Here is a 20,752-nt window from a genome sequence, read left to right as displayed (position 1 = left end):
TTGGGCACTCCTAATCCAAAAGTCTGGAAAATGCTCTGAAATCCAAAACTTTTGAGCACGGACATGATATCACAAGTGGAGAATTCTACACCTGATCTCAGTGGGTCATGGTAGAAACACAGGCACACTACATCTGGTTTATTTAGCAACCCCATGGAGAAATAAGACTACCTTCAGACTATGTGTGTAAGCTGCATACAAAACACTAATGAATTTTGTGTTTAAACTTGGGTCTCATTCCCAAGATATCTCATTATGTATATGCAAATAGTCCAAAATCTGAAAAAATCTGAAATCCAAAACACTTCTGGTTTCAAACATTTTGGATAAGGGATACTTAGCCTATATAAGGTTAAATAAATTAATACCAGCAAGGCACTAAAATCAGCGTCTGGTACACGAGTGCTGAGTATTATTTATGGTTTTGGTTTTTTTTTTTTTTAGAAGAAATGAAAGAAGAAAATAAAGTTTATTGCCCTTGACAATGTTCTTCCCACTTAAAGCTGTGGGAAGTCAGATTATAAGTGAAGCAAGAAGAAATTTCCATCTCAACATGATTTATTTTCCTTGCACCTTACATTTTGCCACAGTGGGAAACTATAGTGAAACCATGTTGTGTTCTCAGCTACTATGTACATCTTGGTCAAACCTGGTCTTCAGAGTAATCCAACACCCACCAATAAGGGGCCTTTAAAGGGATTCTAGCTGACATCAGCCTCCTCAATTCCTGGTTTTAAAATCATCCATCTTAATCACTGGCAAGAGTTCTATGTCCCTAGAACTAAAAGAGTTTTGAAAGAAACCACTGCATTACTAAAAAAAAAAAAAAAAAAAAAAAAAAAAAAAACTAAAAAAAAGAAAAAAAAAAACTGGCCAGGCGCAGTGGTTCATGCCTATTATCCCAGCACTTTGGGAGGCTGAGGCGGGCAGATCATAAGGTCAGGAGATCCAGACCATCCTGGCTAACACGGTGAAACCCCGTCTCTACTAAAAATACAAAAAATTAGCCGGGCGTGATGGCGGGCACCTGTAGTCCCAGCTACCCAGGAGGCTGAGGCAGGAGAATGGCGTGAACCTGGGAGGCGGAGCTTGCAGTGAGCCAAGATCGCGCCACTGCACTCCAGTCTGGACAACAGAGAGAGATCCTGTCTCAAAAAAAAAAAAAAAACTAAGAAGAAAAGAAAATTCTTATTTTCTTCACATGTGCAGAACAAGGAACAAAATTTTAGCATAATAAAATGAGATGAATAAAAGGCTGCTCCTATTGCATTTTTATAGCTGACATCATTGCAGGGAGCCAACTGCCTGATGAGGGCGAAATATTCCAAAGGGCTGCTGTTGTAGAACCAGAAGCAACCTTCATTGCATGTTTCGGGGGTGAAAGAGTACTTCTTACAAAAACAGATAAAAAGAATGGCAAAACCTCAGTTCGGAAAGTTGAAATAGTCCCTTTCTCATGTTCCTTTTGCCTCTCCCTGCCCCATTTTGATCCTATTTGCCTGGAGTTCCCACAGTGCTGCCCCGTCCTCTGCTGAGAAAGATAATCAGCTTTCCTCTCCCCTGCTGATGGTCTTGGCCGAGATGCTGACACAGCCATCTCCTGTTATTGTAATTAGACACTGAACTAGCAGATACTGAAACCACACACTTTGATGTGTTTTGGCTAAATTAAACAACACAAGGGTGCTCCTAAGGAAGTAGACTTGGAATGCATGTGTTCAGAAGTCTAGTCTCAAGCCAAAAACAATCTGTTCAAAATAGGGAGTCAGACGTGGGCAAAAAAATTTCCTGGTTATGGCCACAATACCCTAAATATTTCCCACCCACGCATCTTATGTAAGTACACGCACTTCTTAACACTAGGTTATGACATACCTTTCAGAGTGATCTCTTTCTCCTTCCACAGAGAAGTCACTTGGTACCCTCCTCCTCTTATCTCATTCCTGGAATGACTAAATATTTGGGAACTAAGAAGAAAAAGCTCTTGGAAAAGCTGTGTTTTCACCTGAGGATGGCAATCAGTATGATAAATAAAGACTCTTTATAACCTTCCAAGTCAAAGGAAAGAAAAGCTAGCAATGGTGATTCATGTGCACAAATCTTGAGCTGGTTAATTAAAAAGCCTTCTGTGGGAATCAGGAGGCCATTGGGAATAAGGTATTGTCCTCAACAAGCTTACAGCAGCTTTCCTAAGAGACAGTCTCATGAAAGTGTCTTTTGGAAGTGCTAGAATTGTAGATTTCCTTCTTTCCTGCCCACCCATCCTGTTTCCAAATCAGTTCTCAGAGGTAGGCATGTCAAGAGGCTTGCACATTGCCAAAGAGTATCTATTTGCTATTTGCCAGACTGTGGGCTTATAGCTCTTCACATTAAGCTACCCAAAAATGATCCAGGCACAAGAAAAGTTCCACCTTCATTTGTCATTGAGAATGCCCTTCTCTACTATACTACATACCTGCTTCATCAAATATCTCAAAATGTTGCTTTTTCTTTTTTTTTTTTTTTTTTTTGAGATGGAGTCTCACTCAGTTGCCCAGGCTGGAGTGCAGTGGTGTGATCTTGGCCCACTGCAACCTCCACCTCCCGGGTTCAAGCAATTCTCCTGCCTCAGACTCCCAAGAAGCTGGGAATAGAGGCACATGCCGCCAAGCCCAGCTAATTTTTTGTGTTTCAGTAGAGACGGGGTTTCACTGTTTTGCCCAGGCTAGTTGCGAACTCCTGAGCTCAGGGAATCCACCTGCCTCAGCCTCCAAAAGTGCTGGGAGTACAGGCGTGAGCCACTGCACCGGCCAAAACATTGCTTTTTTTTTTTTTTTTTTTTTTTTTGAGATGGAGTCTCACTCTGTCGCCAGGCTGGAGTGCAGTGGCGTGATCTCAGCTCACTGCAACCTCTGCCCTCCAAGTTAAAGTGATTCTCCTGCCTCAGCCTCCCTTGTAACTGGGATTACAGGCGCCTGCCACCGCACCCAGCTAATTTTTTGTATTTTTAGTCGAGATGGGTTCACCTTCTTGGCCAGGCTGGTCTTGAACTCCTGAACTCATGATCCACCTGCCTCAGCCTCCCAAAGTGCTGGGATTACAGGCGTGAGCCACCGTACCTGGCCAAACATTGCTTTCTTAACCCCAAAGGAGAAATGTTTATTGTTTCTGTATTATAAGTTATATCACTAAACTCTTAATTAAAAGACAAAACAGAACAAAACCTAGATCCATTCGAGAGTGTTGGAGATGGAGACTAGAAAACTTCAACCACATCCCCTTACATTTCTTCAGGCTAAAATACTACAGTGCAGAACACCTTAAAACATTTAAATTTGTGTGCCTTTTAAGTTTGTTTTGTTGTTGTTGTTGTTGTTTTACTTATTTCAAACATTGCTTCTTTAGCTCCTGACTTTTTACTTATATGCAGATGAAACCCGAAATTAATTTGTATTTTATTTCTTATAAGTCAGGTGCCACTGTCAAGAGCTCAAACACGAGTCGGTTCCAAGATGGCCGAATGGAAACAGCTCTGGTCTGCAGCTCCCAGTGGGATCGATGCAGAAGACAGTGATTTCTGCATTTCGAACTGAGGTACCTGGTTCATCTCATTGGGACTGGTTGGACAGTGAGCGCAGCCCAAAGAGGGCGAGCCAAAGCAGGGTGGGGCATCGCCTCACCTGGGAAGCGCAAGGGGTCGGGGAATTCCCTTTCCCAGCCAAGGGAATCCATGGCAGATTGTACCTGGAAAATCAGGACACTCCCGCCCAAATACTGCGCTTTTCCAATGGCCTTAGCAAATGGCACCTGGCTTAGCAGGTCCCACACCTAAGGAGCCTTGCTCACTGCTAGCGCAGCAGTCTGAGATCAACCGGTGAGGCAGCAGCCTGGTAGGGGGAGAGGCGTCTGCCACTGCTGAAGCTTGAGTAGGTAAACAAAGCGGCTGGGGAAGCTCGAACTGGGCAGAGCCCACCGCAGCTCTGCAAGGCCTGCTGCCTCTGTAGACCCCACCTCTGAGGGCAGGGCGTAGATGAACAAAAGGCAGCAGAAACTTCTGCAACTTAAAAGTCCCTGTCTATGAAGAGAGTAGTGGTTCTCCCAGCACAGAGTTTGAGATCTGAGAATGGACAGACTGCCTCCTCAAGTGGGTCCCTGAACCCCGAGTAGCCTAACTGGGAGGCATCTCCCAGTAGGGGCCGACTGACACCTCATATGGCTGGGTGCCCCTCTGAGACAAAGCTTCCAGAGGAACGATCAGGCAGCAACATTTGCCGTTCTGCAATATTGCGGTTCTGCAGCCTCCGCTGGTGATACCTAGGCAAATAGGGTCTGGAGTGGAACTCCAGGAAACTCCAACAGACCTGCAGCTGAGGAACCTGACTCTTAGAAGGAAAACTAACAAACAGAAAGGAATAGCATCAGCATCAACAAAAAGGACATCCACACCAACACCCCATCTGTAGGTCACTAGCATCAAAGACCAAAGGTAGATAAAACCACAAAGATGGGGAGGAACCAGAGCAGAAAAGCTGAAAATTCTAAAAACCAGAGCACCTCTTCTCCTCCAAAGGATCACAGCTCCTCTCCAGCAACGGAACAAAGCTGGATGGAGAATGACTTTGACAAGCTGACAGAAGTAGGCTTCAGGAGGTCAGTAATAACAAACTTCTCCAAGCTAAAGGAGGATGCTCGAACCCATTGCAAAGAAGCTAAAAACCTTGAAAAAAGATCAGATGAATGGCTAACTAGAATAAACAGTGTAGAGAAGACCTTAAATGACCTGATGGAGCTGAAAACCATGGCAAGAGAACTACGTAACGCATGCACAAGCTTCGATAGCCAATTCGATCAAGTGGAAGAAAGGGTATCAGTGATGGAAGATCAAATTAATGAAACAAAGTGAGAGGAGAAGTTTAGAGAAAAAAAAGTAAAAAGAAATGAACAAAGCCTCCAAGAAATATGGGACTATGTGAAAGACCAAATCTACATTTGTTTGGTGTACCTGAAAGTGACAGGGAGAATGGAAACAAGTTGGAAAACACTCTGCCAGGATATGATCCAGGAGAACTTCCCCAGGCTAGCAAGGCAGGCCAACATTAAAATTCAGGAAATACAGAGACCACCACAAAGATACTCCTCGAGAAGAGCAACCCCAAGACACATTAATTGTCAGGTTCACCAAGGTTGAAATGAAGGAAAAAATGTTAAGGGCAGCCAGAGAGAAAGGTCGGGTTACCTGCAAAGGGAAACCCATCAAACTAACAGTGGATTTCTCGGCAGAAACTCTACAAGCCAGAAAAGAGTGGGGGCCAATATTCAACATTCTTAAAGAAAAGAATTTTCAACCCAGAATTTCATATCCAGCCAAACTAAGCTTCATAAGTGAAGGAGAAATAAAATCCTTTACAGACAAGCAAATGCTGAGAGATTTTGTTACCACCAGGCCTGCCTTACAAGAGCTCCTGAAGGAAGCACTAAGCATGGAAAGGAACAACTGGTACCAGCCACTGCAAAAATATGCCAAATTGTAAAGCTCCTTCGGTGCTAGGAAAAAACTGCATCAACTAATGGGCAAAATAACCAGCTAACATCCTAATGACAGGATCAAATTCACACATATTAACCTTGAATGTGAATGGGCTAAATGCCCCAATTAAAAGACACAGACTGGCAAATTGGATAAAGAGTCAAGACCCATCAGTGTGCTGTATTCAGGAAACCCATCTCATGTGCAGAGACATCCATAGGCTCAAAATAAAGGGATGCAGGAAGATCTACCAAGCAAATGGAAAGCAAAAAAAAAAGCAGGGTTGCAATCCTAGTCTCTGATAAAACAGACTTTAAACCAAAGAAGATCAGAAGAGACAAAGAAGGCCATTACATAATGGTAAAGGGATCAATTCGACAAGAAGAGCTAACTATCCTAAATATATATGCACCCAATACAGGAGCACCCAGATTCATAAAGCAAGTCCTTAGGGACCTACAAAGAGACTTAGACTCCCACACAATAATAATGGGAGACTTTAACACCCCACTGTCAATATTAGATCAATGAGACAGAAGGTTAACAACGATATCCAGGACTTGAACTCAGCTCTGCACCAAGAGGACCTGACAGACATCTACAGAACTCTCCACCCCAAATCAACAGACTATACATTCTTCTCAGCACCACATAGCACTTATTCCAAAAGAGTTGGAAGTAAAGCACTCCTTAACAAATGTAAAAGAACAGAAATCACAACAAACTGTCTCTCAGACCACAATGCAATCAAATTAGAACTCAGGATTAAGAAACTCACTCAAAACCGCTCAACTACATGGAAACTGAACAACCTGCTCCTGAATGACTACTGGGTACATAATGAAATGAAGCCAGAAATAAAGATGTTCTTTGAAACCAATGAGAACAAAGACACAATGTACCAGAATCTCTGGGACACACTTAAAGCAGTGTGTAGAGGGAAATTTATAGCACTAAATGCACACAAGAGAAAGCAGAAAACATCTAAAATTGACACCCTAACATCACAATTAAAAGAACTAGAGAAGCAAGAGCAAACACATTCAAAAGCTAGCAGAAGGCAAGAAATAACTAAGATCAGAACAAAACTGAAGGAGATAGAGACACAAAAAACCCTTCAAAAAAATCAATAAATTCAGGAGCTGGTTTTTTGAAAAGATCAACAGAATTGATAGACTGCTAGCAAGACTAATAAAAAAGAAAAGAGAGAAGAATCAAATAGATGCAATAAAAAATGATAAAGGGGATATCACCACCAATCCCACAGAAATACAAACTACCATCAGAGAATACTATAAACACCTCTACACAAATAAACTAGAAAATATAGAAAAATGGATAAATTCCTGGACACATACACCCTCCCAAGACTAAATTTGGAAGAAGTTGACTCTCTGAATAGACCAATAACAGGCTCTGAAATTGAGGCAATAATTAACAGCCTACCAACCAAAGAAAGTCCAGAACCAGACGGATTCACAGCCAAATTCTACCAGAGGTACAAAGAGGAGCTGGTACCATTCCTTCTGAAACTATTCCAATCAATAGAAAAAGAGGGAATTCTTCCTAACTAATTTTATGAGGCCAGCATCATCCTGATACCAAAGCCTGGCAGAGAGAGACACAACAAAAAAAGAGCATTTTAGACCAATATTCCTGATGAACATTGATGCAAAAATCCTCAATAAAATACTGGCAAACTGAATCCAGCAGCTCATCAAAAAGCTTATCCACCATGATCAAGTCAGCTTCATCCCTGGGATGCAAGGCTTGTTCAACATACCCAAATCAATAAACATAATCCATCACATAAACAGAACCAATGACAAAAACCACATGATTATCTCAATAGATGCAGAAAAGGCCTTTGACAAAATTCAACAGCCCTTCATGCTAAAAACTCTCAATAAACCAGATATCGATGTTACTTATCTCAAAATAATAGGAGCTATTTATGACAAATCCACAGCCAATATCATACTGAATGGGCAAAAACTGGCAGCATTCCCTTTGAAAACTGGCACAAGACAGGGATGCCCTCTCTCACCACTCCTATTTCAACATAGTGTTGGTAGTTCTGGCCAGGGTAATCAGGCAAGAGAAAGAAATAAAGGGAATTCGATTAGGAAATGAGGAAGTCAAATTGTCCCTGTTTGCAGATGACATGATTGTATATTGAGAAAACCCCATCCTCTCAGCCCAAAATCTCCTTAAGCTCATAAGCAACTTCAGCAAAGTCTCAGGATACGAAATCAATGTGCAAAAATCATAAGCATTCCTATACACCAATAACAGACAAACAGAGAACCAAATCATGAGTGAACTCCCATTCGCAATTGCTACAAAGAGAATAAAATACCTAGGAATCCAACTTACAAGGGATGTGAAGGGCCTCTTCAAGGAAAACTACAAACCACTGCTCAATGAAATAAAAGAGTACACAAACAAATGGAAGAACATTCCATGCTCATGGATAGGAAGAATCAATGTTGTGAAAATGGCCATACTGCCCAAAGTAATTTATAGATTCAATGCCATCCCCATCAAGCTATCAATGACTTTCTTCACAGAATTGGAAAAAACTACTTTAGAGTTCATATGGAACCAAAATAGAGCCCACATTGCCAAGACAATGCTAAGCAAAAAGAACAAAGCTGGAGGCATCACGCTACCTGACTTCAAACTATACTACAAGGCTACAGTAACCAAAACAGCATGGTACTGGTACCAAAACAGAGAGGTAGACCAATGAAACAGAACAGAGCCCTCAGAAATAACAACACACATCTACAACCATCTGATCTTTGACAAACCTGACAAAAACAAGAAATGGGGAAAGGATTCCCTATTTAATAAATGGTGCTGCGAAAACTGGCTAGCCATATGTAGAAAGCTGAAACTGGATCCCTTCCTTACGCCTTATACAAAAATTAATTGAAGATGGATTAAAGACTTAAATGTTAGACCCAAAATCATAAAAAGCCTAGAAGAAAACCTAGGCAATACCATTCAGGACATAGGCATGGGCAAGGACTTCATGACTAAAACACCAAAAGCAATGGCAACAAAAGCCAAAATAGACAAATGGAATCTAATCAAACTGAAGAGCTTCTGCACAGCAAAAGAAACTACCATCAGAGTGAACAGACAACCTACAGAATGGGAGAAATTTTTGCAATCTACCCAGTTGACAAAGGGCTAATATCCAGAATCTACAAAGAAACAAATTTACAAGGAAAAAAAAAATAAAAAAGTGGGCAAAGGATATGAACAGACACTTCTTAAAAGAAGACATTTATGCAGCCAACACACACATGAAAAAAATCCTCATCATCACTGGTCATCAGAGAAATACAAATCAGAACCACAATGAGATACCATCTCACACCAGTTAGAGTGGCGATTAAAAAGTCAGGAAACAACATATGCTGGAGAGGTTGTGGAGAAATAGGAATGCTTTTACACTGTTGGGAGTGTAAACTAGTTCAACCATTGTGGAAGACAGTGTGGTGATTCCTCAGTGATCTAGAACTAGAAATATCATTTGACCCAGCCATCCCATTACCGGGTATATACCCAAAGGGTTATAAATCATGCTACCGTAAAGACACATGCACACGTATGTTTATTGCAGCACTATTCACAATAGCAAAAACTTGGAACCAATCCAAATGTCCATCAGTGATAGACTGGATTAAGAAAATGTGGCACATATATACCACAGAATACTATGCAGCTATAAAAACAGACGAGTTCATGTCCTTTGCAGGGACATGGATGAAACTGGAAATCATCATTCTGAGCAAACTATCACAAGGACAGAAAACCAAACATCACATGTTCTCACTCATAGGTGGGAGTTGAACAATAAGAACACTTGGACACAGGGTGGGGAACATCATACACAGGGGCCTGTCGCGGAGTGTGGAGCAGGGGGAGGGATAGCATTAGGAGAAATACCTAATGAAAATGATGAGTTAATGGGTGCAGCAAACCAACATGGCACACATATACCTATGTAAAAAACCTGCATATTGTGCGCATGTACCCTAGAACTTAAAGTATAATAATAAAAAAAAAATACCAAATTACCACCAATTACAATTAAAAAAAAAGAGCTCAAACACAGGAAATGACATTCCTTCAGTAAATGCCTCATGGAAGCTGGGAGAGGCAGAAAACAGTTATATTATTTTCTCTACCAAAAAAAATGTGTTTAAGGTTTGCTTTAAAATGGGAGGCTGAAAAGGATAAAATAATTCTTTATGAATTGGCATTTGGGATGGCTAAGAGTTGCCTTTAAATCTTAACACCAATTCATTATTATCTGTAGTAGAAAAGGTCATCTCGCTGGGTGCAGTGGCTCACGTCTGTAATCCCAACACTTCAGGAGCCTGAGGTGGGCAGATCCCCTGAGGTCAGAAGTTCAAGACCAGCCTGGCCAACATGGCGAAACACTGTCTCTACTAAAAATACAAAAATAGTCAGGTATGGTGGTGCCTGCCGGTAATCCCAGCTACTCAGGAGGATGAGGCAAGAGAAGAGCTTGAACCTGGGAGGCAAAGGTTGCAGTGAGCTGAGATTATGCCACTGCACTCCAGCCTGGGCAACAGAGTGAGACTTCATCTCAAAAAAAGAAGTCATCTCGTTGCTACCCGGCTACCATATTGCCACTCAATATAAGAAAGGTCATGAAATATAAAGTCACACTTCTATTGAAATCCTCTGTACATCACTGATGTTTCTAACAAATAAAAAATTCCTATAATACTGTTTTCATTGTAAATTTCATGTTATTTTATTAAAAATTTTAGGTTTTCTTTAATCTCCAAGGAAGGTGAAGATATATTATACATGAAAGAAATCTTTTGAAAACACATATTTTGACTTTACTAAATTTACAGGGGACAAAAGAGGTCAAGAAAGGAGGGAGAAATTAAGCATATGTATTCCAGAGGGACTTCATGCATCTTCGATTTGCCATCCTTCATGCCTGTCAACTCTGCTTGCAGATAAAACCATGATGCCATTATTTATCCTGTTGTTCCATTTTTTGCTTATAACATTATATGTCCACTTTTCCCATTCTTATCTTTCTTATCACTGTGTGGCCCATGCCATAGATACCTTCCGTCTTCACAGTACCCCTCTCTTCTTGGAGCTTCTAGAACCCCACTGTCATCATGTTTCTGTTACACACTTTCATACCTTCTGTGTCACCTAAGCCACTTCTATGGCTGCAACTATAATTTTCAATCTTGTAACTCCTTAAATCTAAGCCTCCTTAGGCTTGTGTGTGAGCTCCAAACCCTTATTTCTAATTTCCTACAAAACACTTTCACCTGGAAAGGTAGAATCAGAATCAGTATACTCAAAACGCAAGTCATCATCTCTGCCCATCCCCTTACCATCCAATGGTCCACTTTTCAGTGAACAGCACCTAGTGGCTGAGCCTGGTACCTTCATCTTCTCCCTGTTCCAAGCAGTTGGTCATTTGCTCACCTTAACTGTATCTCTCATTTAATCTCTTCTGAGCCCGTCCCTTGCACTGATCAGTGCCTTATTTTAAGCCATTATCATTTCTCACCCATATTTCTGCATGAGCCTCCTAACTAGCATCCCAGCCTCTAGGTTTGGACTCCTGGCCTTCCCAAGTCAGCCTTCCCACTGCCATCACTGTCTTGAGTCATCTTGCCCTTGTCTAAAATACTTTGGTAAAAATCCCAGCTTATTATGGTGTATGATGACCCTTGTGATGCCTGCTTACTCTTCCTGTCTTGCCAACCCTCCAAGAGACCACATATTTTCCAAAACACAGGAAGACATGCCTCATGTGCTCTCATGCCAACCTGTCTTTGCCTATACATGTTCCTTCTATAAGAAACCCCCATTTCTTTTGTTAGCTCGCTTTACTCCTATTCACTTTCCAAGATCCCAGCTCTAATGTCAATTTCTCAAGGAAGGCTTTCCTAACCTTACCCATCCCCTTCTCCTTGGTTGTTCCCCAAATCATCAGTGACCAAAATGAGTCAGACTTCCCTACAACCTGGGCTTTTCATCTGTCTCTGAAAACTCACTCCATTGTAGTACCACTGCCAGTGATCTCCCCGATCGACTCAGCACTAGGAGGATGGGAACTATGTTGTGTTTTGTCTCCTTATCCCAAAGCTCAGCATGCAGACTTACAGTTCAATATGTTCAGTGGGTGAGGGAACAGGAAGGGTGGGTACAATCCGCTTTACTTATCTCTGCGGATGTTTTCTTGCCCTAAGCCCTGTACTATCACCATCCTTTCCTAAGTGCTACCATATTTGAGTTTTACCATTAAGGGCATGTCTTCTAGATGGGAAAAATCACTGGCCTCTTTTAACCAGTGTGTCCAGTGTCCTCTGCTAGTAAATTATAGAAGTGGAAGCCAAAGTCTTGACAGTGACCTTCAATGTCCTTCCCGACTGGCTCACTCCACTCCTATGACTTTTCTGACAACATTTCCTGCAATCCAGGCTTTACAATATTTCTGCTCCAACCACACAGACCTCCTTCCTAAACCCTGAGAACATAGGGCCGGCTCCCACCTTGGGGTCTTTCAATTGTCCAGAACGATAAATGCTCTTCCTTCAAATAGCTGCAATTTCAGATCTTTGCCCAAATGTCACCTTCTCAGTGATGCCTTCATTAACTACCCCTGGCACCCTCAGACTTCCTATATTCTGGGTTCCCCACTTTGTTTTGTATCTCCATAGTGTCTATCATCTGGCACACTATATTTTGTCTCCCTCTACGAATGGAAGCTCCCTCTAAGTAGGGATTTTGTCTATTTCGTTCCCTGCCAAATCTCCAGCATCCAGTTCTCAGTACATAGCAGGTGCTCAGTGATTTATCTTCCTCACTAGGTAATGGTTTTCAAATTTTTAAAAAGCAGCACAAACAAAAACAACAACAGAACAGACAACCCAATTTTTAAAATGGGCAAAGGACTTGAATAGACATTTCTCTGAAGAACATATACAAAGGTCCAATACACAATGAAAAAATGCTCAACATCACTAATCATTAGGGAAATGCAAACCAAAAGTACAGTGAAATACTACCTCATACCCATTAGAATGATTACTATTAAAAAAAAAAACAACAGAAAACAAGTGCTGGTGAAGACGTGGAGAAATAGGGACCCCTCTCCATTGTTGGTAGGAATGTAAAATGGAGCAGCCACTGTGAAAAACTGTGGTAGTCCCTCAAAAAATTAAACAGAATTATCACATAATTCATCAAATCCTCCTCTAGATATATAGCCAAAAGAATTGAAAGCAGGGACTCAAAGAGATATTTGTTCACCTATGTTCACGACAGCATTATTCAGAATAGCTGAAAGGTAAAAAATTCTGGCTCACATTACAACATGGGTAAAACCTTGAGAACATTATGCTAAGTGAAATAAGCCAGGCCCAAAAGGACAAATAGTGTATGATTCTACTTATGTGAGGTACCTGCAGCGGTCAACTCACAGAGACAGGAAATAGAATGGTGGGCACCAAGGGAGGAAAGAATGGAGAGTTAGTGTTTAATGAATACAGAGTTTCAGTCTGAGAACCTGAAAAAGTTCTGGAGATGATGAAGGTGATGGTTGTACAAACATGTGAATATACGTAATGCCACTGAACTATATGCCTAAAATTGGTAAATTTTATGTTATGTACATTTTACCACAATTTAAAAAAAGGAAAAGAAGCTCAACTCTTGTCTTAAACTCAGTAAGAAGCCTAATAGGTAAAGCAGACAGAAATGAAGCTGCTGTGGTCGCAGCAGGACTGGGGCACCAGGGTGTCTCCACTCTGCTGGTCCCTTGCTCTTGGAGGACGGACCCCACAGATATTGGGAACCACCACAGGGGAGGGCCACAGCTCCATCCCAAAGTGCTTATGCACCAGTTTCACTGTTCTTAAGGACAAGAAGTTAAAAAGTCACCCCAGCTCCATTTCTAGAAGGAACTCAGTAAAAAGGAAAAATGCCATCACCAACTGGCCTTGGGCCATATGTCAACACTGACTGATTTTTACAGAGATCACTTTATATGCCAGGGGCAGGGGGAAAATATCAGTGGAAAGAGCAACACTAAGTCACTGGCGCCCCTATTCAATGATCATGAACACTTCACACTTTCCAAGCCCTTTCCCATAATAATAATCCTCAAAACAACCCTGTCGAGTAGGTATGAAAGGAATTGTGTAATCTCCAATTCACAAGTGAAGAAACATGCAAAGTTCACTCATAGAGAATAACGAAGTGGGACTAACCTCAGGATAATAATCACTAACGCTTATTACAGATTTATTAAGACACATGCTCAACATTTTCCACGGACTACTGGAGTTCATATTTCCAATCAGCCTCCTTCTACCATTTGGTAGTTACTACTGTTATTCCTTTCTATTTTATTTATTTATTTATTTATTTAATTTTTTTGAGACGGAGTCTCGCTCTGTCACCCAGGCTGGAGTGCAGTGGTGTGATCTCAGCTCACTGCAAGCTCTGCCTCCTGGGTTCACGCCATTCTTCTGCCTCAGCCTCCTGAGTAGCTGGGACTACAGGCACCCGCCACCATGCCCGGCTAATTTTTTGTATTTTTAGTAGAGATGGACTGTCACTGTTAGCCAGGATGGTCTCGATCTCCTGACCTCGTGATCCGCCCACCTTGGCCTCCCAAAGTGCTGGGATTACAGGCGTGAGCCACCGCACCCAGCCTGTTATTCCTTTTTAGAGTAGACAAAACTGAGGCTCAATGAATAACCATCCCAAAATTAAGTAGCTAAAGTGGTAGACTGCACAGTCATCTCACTCCAGGGCCTGGGCACTTAACCATCACCATTCTATACTGCCCATCTGGGTCCTCAGCCCTGGTTGTTTGGAAAAGGCCTTCCTTCAACCTAGAAAATATGTACAATTGATAAATCCCCATAAGTCAACTTTAAATTAAACTAGGACTAACAAAATAAATCAATACTTATCATTCCCTGAGCACAGACGCAATGAAACACTATTTCTCTTTCTTTTTCTTTTTCTTTTTTTGAGATGGAGTCTGCACTGTCGCCCAGGCTGGTGTGCAGTGGCACAGTCTCAGTTCACTGCAACCTCCACCTCCCGGGTTCGCGCCATTCTCCTGCCTCAGCCTCCTGAGTAGCTGGGATTACAGGCGCCCGCCACCATGCCCAGCTAATTTTTTGTATTTTTAGTAGAGATGGGGTTTCACCATGTTAGCCAGGATGGTCTGGATCTCCTGCCCTCATGATCCGCCTGTCTCGGCCTCCCAAAGTGCTGGGATTACAGGCGTGAGCCACCACGCCCAGCCGCAATGAGATACTATTTCTAAAACTAAGAAAAGGTTCCTAGATCTTTTAAAATCCTATGAAAATTTTTACACAAAAATATCCTCAAGATGATCAGAATGAATAGTCACATTTGGGTCAGTCCATTCTGTGTCTCCTGATTTTCCCAGGAAACATCTCTCTCTAAAGCACATCATCTGCTGGCAGACAGAGTGTCGATGACTCCCCGTCCTTTGCTGAGAGCTTCTTCAGAGCTTTCTGAGGATATGACTGCTTTATTCCCCAGAAACTGGAGACAGGAGAAATATTTTGTGGTTTTTCAACAGTGTTCAGTCTGCAAGGCCACCCCATGGGCTGCAAGAGTTTTGGGCCAATTGAAATAGATATTTATTTGGAAGAACATCAGGCACAGGCTGCAAATGGATCATGAGCAGGCAAGGAGGAGAAAGGGGCAGAGTCATGGCAGGGCTCAAAGCAACAGCCAGAGTTACTTCCACCCCTCATGAGAGGCTTTCGGACTATTTCCTTACAAAGACCTAGAAGTGGCTCCTTTGAAACCATCAAACATTGTGTGTGTGTGTGTGTGTGTGTGTATACATATATATATATTCGTGTATATATATATATACACACGTATATATACGTATACACACACACACATATATATGTGTATATATGTGTATATATATATATACACACACATAAATATATCAATTATTGCAACAAGAGCTAGATACATATGCTGTGGGTGTTTCATTTACTTTGTGTTAAAAACCTAACCACAAGCTGGTCATACACGTGTCGCCTTCAGCTTGGTATGTGTGATGCCGTGACGATAGGCCCGCCACCCCACTAACTCTGGGGACACTGCTTTCTCACTTCCATTCCAGATTTAGGTGAAGCCCTAATATCTTCCAGTGGGACCAAAGTGTGTGCCATTCTTCTCACCTGAAAACCAAGGATCAAGAAGGGTCTTACCGAGTTCTCCTTCAGCTGCAGCCCTTCCCCATTGGGAAGGGAGGACCGTCTCTTGGATGAGTTCCTGTTTGGGGTTGAGGTCACGGCCCCTGCCTTCTTCTTCACAGTGAGCACCTCACAGCTGGCTTGGTCTTCATTGTGTGTGCTCTTCCCGGCATTGATAACCCTGGAGAAGAAGCCGGAAAAGCTGGTCAGACAGACCGATAAAGCTGAGGGCACAGTCCCTTGTCAAGGGTCAGCCAAGACAGTCTCTACAACTGGCCCAGAACTGCAGCCCTGCTTAATGCTAAGAACATTATGGTCTTGGTATTTTATGTTCCCAAATAAATGAAAATTTTTTAATGGCATCATGTTAGCACCCATTAAAATATTTACTAAAGAAGTTGTTTTGAGACCTGTTCACCCACAGGTGTCTGATAGATGTGATCAACTACACTAATCCATTGTAGTCAAAACACATGAGGCAATCACTCTTTCAGGTTAAGGAACCTGAATGTTTTGGCAATTACAATGAAGACAGATAATCTGACTCAGGGAATTCTGTTTCACTTCTCCAAGTGATAAACAGCAAAACCACCATCAATCTTATCAAGGTACATGGCAGTAATTTACAGCATGTCGTAAAAATCCAAGAGAACAGAGAACCATATTTCACTACGGCCATACCCCCCCCCCATTTTTGCTTTACACAAAGGCAAGCAAATGGATCAAAGGTTTACTCTTTCAAAACTATTTTTAACTCTTGGTCTTTTTTCATGTAGAATAATACTCATCACACTGGGCTATAGGCACTCTGATTTGGACACCAAGACACATAATAATAAGGCATGTTGACACTGCTTTGCTCGAATTACTACATGTTTTAAGCATAGAAATGCTTCAGGAAAACATGCTGCATCATTCATGCACCTTTTTCTCTAGCAGGTGACTATAGACTCAACTCTTGGGTTTCCGCACAGCTTTCTTCTTAAGTAATTAAGCAGCAGCTAAAACAGATTCCCTTAAAGAGTTCTCCTTGATCTGCCACTGGCTGCGTTTCCTTTCTAAAGCTTCAACAGTGTCACAGTCCTGACAGAGTGAGTGTGGAGTTTATGGAACTCAGTAGCAAGGAAAGAAAAGGTGTTTGTTTTTTCTTTTTAAGGTAAGCTAAATAAAAATTAGCTCTATAAGTGTGGTGTGTACACTGCTCTATTGATTGAGTTGCACAGCCTAACAGTTCAAAATCATTATTTTCAAATGACTTTTTAAAAACCTTTTCATTCTACAATAATTATAGGCTCAGAGTAAATTGCAAAAATAGTACAGAGTCCCATGTAGCTTTTGACCAATTCCCCAAACTGTAACATCTTATATAAGACAGTACAATATCAAAACTGAGAAAATGACATTGATACAATACTCTCACTCAGACTCCTGACCTTATTCAAATTTCACCATTTCTTACATCAAATAGCTTTTAGTACTAAAAATGGTATCAATTTCCATAAGCCAACACACACATGCCACAACCAAATAGGAAATGGAAAGCAAATTGAGATTTGAGTGCCGCAAGATGTAAGCGAGCGTGTTTCAAAGCACGCTTCTGCCAAACTCTGGAACTCTATGGAGGTGTTTCAGATATTTTAACATTTTCTTTATTTTAAAAATGTATACACATTTTTAAAAAATGCAATAATTTAAAAGTTCATTCCCATCTGTACATGTGATCAAATAAACGCAAGTTGACATATTTTGGGCAGCTTTAGCATATTAAGCCATCTATCTTTTCTCTTCAATTGACCATATCATTGATTGGAAGGAGAATTTTTTTTTAACTGCTATTTGCAATTACTTATCTGAAAGTTCTAACGAAAAGATCATATCAGTCATCTATTTCCTCAATTTCAAATTTCTGTATTAATAAAAAGGGCTTCGCTGGTCCTATCGGGTTTACTACTAATTTCAACTTTAGCATATTTTTATAAACAAAAGCCTATGTTTACTTATTTCACATATTACAGTATTTCCTAAGATTTGTCTTTAAGTAGACTGTTGCTTACAAAGTTTGACAATTGTTGTCCTGGGGCTTGTCAAATTGGCCTCGGGGGCTTATCACACACTCTCAGGGGCTGAGCAGTGGGGAAAGGGAGGATTCAATGTCTATTCTCTTGTCCCACCTTCAAGGAAATGCATTTCCTCTTTCCTCTAAGGAAAGATATTTTCATATGGCTTAAGGATAAAATGTAAATATTAGGGACACAATGAGGCTACCTGCATGATGGTTAATCCTACCGCATTTACTGCCTGAGCTAAGCAACTTACCAGAAGCTCCACAGCCAGGAAGTGGCACAGCTGGGATTCAGAATGAGCCTATCTTGACCCCTAACCCAACCTCTTCCTATTGTGCCCTGGGGACATCAGTCTGTGACAGGTTGAGCTGGACTGTGGGGAAGCATAGAATAAAAAAATCAGGCAAGGTCTGGTCCAGGCCTGAGAAGGCGGGCCTTTCCCAGCATCTCTGGCTATTGGAGGAGTCTGGGAAAAGGCCCAGGAAAGAGGAAAGAACAGGTGGCTCAGATCTGCCTGTCCCTAGAGAAGCTCATGCTATCCAGGCCAAGTCACTGGGGGGACCTGCTGCTGAAGCTCGTAGTACAGAACATGCATTCGTCTGGAACGTGCCTTTTACATCTCTCCTCAGAGAACCAAACCAGGCAGAGGAAGGAGGTCCAAAATACCACCTGCCTCCTCTCGGTCACTGGTGGTGACTTCCCAAGCAACATGTTTGGGGTGGATTGTTTACTGGGTGATGTTATACCACCATGGTGTCCCAAATGAGCGCCTTCCCTGGGGAAAGCTCAAGTGGAGGTTCAGCTGGGAAAACCTGTTCATGACAACCATCCCTCCATACTGTCATCCGTACAAGATCCTGGATGCTATTTCCAGAACTTGGCATCACTCTGACCACTGGCACCTAATCTTGGGCTGTAGAAAGGTGTTTTTTCCTTTGGTTTTGTTTTTTGAGCCAAAAAAGCATCGCTGATCTCCAATAGCTACATGCCAAGGTGACTCATCCACCACTGCCGTTTCCAACAGACAACAAAGCTACTATAATTACATAAATCACGAATCCCTGTCCCCTTAACGTGCTTCGTCTCCTGTCTTTCCCTGAGTGGTTATTAAACTCCAAAGTTGACCTAACTTCAGCAAGAGGTCTTAGAAACTTCATTGCATGCATATGAGAAAACCAGTGACCTGGATGACCATGACTGGCACAAGGTCACACAGCTAAATGTGAACACACTTTGGAGTTCTGAGAGCTTTCTGCTTCAGCTCTTGGGTTGTTTTATTTTCCTATTGTGCATCTATTCTTGTCGGTGCCTGGTTCAGAGGTCTGTCCTGCAATGACTCCAACCCAGGGAACTGTGAAAGAACAATTACTGGTGCCCTTACTTTGCCATTTCATGTTGAACGTAGCTTATGAATAGCACTAATGAAGTATCAGACAGTCAGAAATGTCAATCTAATGGGAAGATGGTGGTCCCACCTCTGTAAGCCTGTTTTGTCAGAAACCTGATTACCATTCAGATGATAAAATACTAATTTAAATATTAAATTTTAAATATCAATTTAAAGTCACTGTGTTTAAAAAAAAATGCCACAACTCTTATCCCCTATTTTATATTATTTCAACTCCCCTACTTTACACAGCTTTAGTAGAAAGGCCTCATTCTTCTCAATCTCATTTGGCTCTAACAAGTTTGACCAGTATCAACTTAAATATTTTATTTTGCACTTCAAAGGTAAATGCTTTGTTAACTATATGTGAACAAAATCTTTAATTTTATAAAAAGTAATTGAGAAAAACTTTGTTTCACAAGCTGAGGAGCAGCATGCTGTTAACAGATTCAACAGTTTCCTTAAAGGCAAGCAGGTGGACCAGGGGCACCACTCCATTGCTGTATGGTCCAGCGTAAAGTCAGTACCACCTTGAGGTCAACAGGAAAAATGACTATGCTATCTACATTCTTGGCCTAAACAATACTTATGCATGATGCTTATTTTGAAGGCTTTAAAGAAATGCTGGTGGACCACGAATCATCATACCTTTGGTGACATTATTTTCCAGTTTACAAAGAGGGAAAGTATTTTTCTGGAAATTAACCTGGAGGTAATAAGTCATGGTGGTTCTTAACAAAAACTATCTCCCTAGAATACAGCACATAGCAGGTGCTCAACAAATGTTTACTGAATGAATGAATCTGACAGAAATCAACTCTGCTACTTCCTAGGTGTGGATAACAGTATCTCACATTTGTTGAGAACTATGTATGAGCCAGAGACTGCTGTTAATATTTTGTAGAAAGTAATTAACTCATTTCATCCTCTTGTCAACTCTATAAGGTAGCTGCCACTGTTACTCCCTTTTTAAACGAAGTCACAGCTAGTGACTGGCAGAGTAGTTTGGTCAAGTTACTTAACTTTTGCAAATCTCAGTTCCTTAGCTGTACTTCATGGATTAAATTCTATGACTTATTAAGATTGTGTGTGTGTGTGTTGGGGAGGGGTGTTTTAGTCATCATAATTAAACACATGGGTAATTTTGAAGTTAGGTTTAAATTCAAGTAGGAAAAATGTTAGAGGTTGAAGGTGAAGCACAGCTACTGTCTCCTCAATATGGAAAGTTTATACCCAGTTTATTCAACTCTTAGAAGAACAAGACACATCTGCCCTGGGAGAGACACATGGCAAAGTTAAATTTATTTATATACTGCTTTAACCTACCAGCCTACCTTAAAATGAACCAAAACCCCTAAGATTTTTCCCTTTGTAAAAGTAGGTAAACACAGACCTTTACAAACTTGAAAGTAAAAAATCCTGTATGTGTATCAGATACACATTGAAATTATAACCTAAATCTCAGGAATGAACATGCATGAGATCGTAGCAATAGCAGAATCTACTTAAA

At 41.3% G+C, this 20,752-nt stretch overlaps 1 protein-coding gene across 3 annotated transcripts in view; it reads right to left on the bottom strand.

Moving 5' to 3' along the window:
* Window positions 1-20,752, bottom strand: part of PPM1H (protein phosphatase, Mg2+/Mn2+ dependent 1H) — a 290,362-nt gene that overhangs the window by 171,736 nt on the left and 97,874 nt on the right. For all 3 annotated transcript variants that reach the window (XM_016923127.4, XM_509184.9, XM_016923128.4), the window contains exon 2: window positions 15,808-15,973. In XM_016923127.4, the coding sequence (XP_016778616.1) occupies window positions 15,808-15,973 (166 nt within the window). The remainder of the gene's footprint in view (window positions 1-15,807; window positions 15,974-20,752) is intronic.

Source organism: Pan troglodytes, chromosome 10 (assembly GCF_028858775.2).
Source record: "Pan troglodytes isolate AG18354 chromosome 10, NHGRI_mPanTro3-v2.0_pri, whole genome shotgun sequence".
Taxonomy (NCBI): Eukaryota; Metazoa; Chordata; class Mammalia; order Primates; family Hominidae; genus Pan; species Pan troglodytes.
This window is presented reverse-complemented; position numbering and strand designations above follow the sequence as displayed.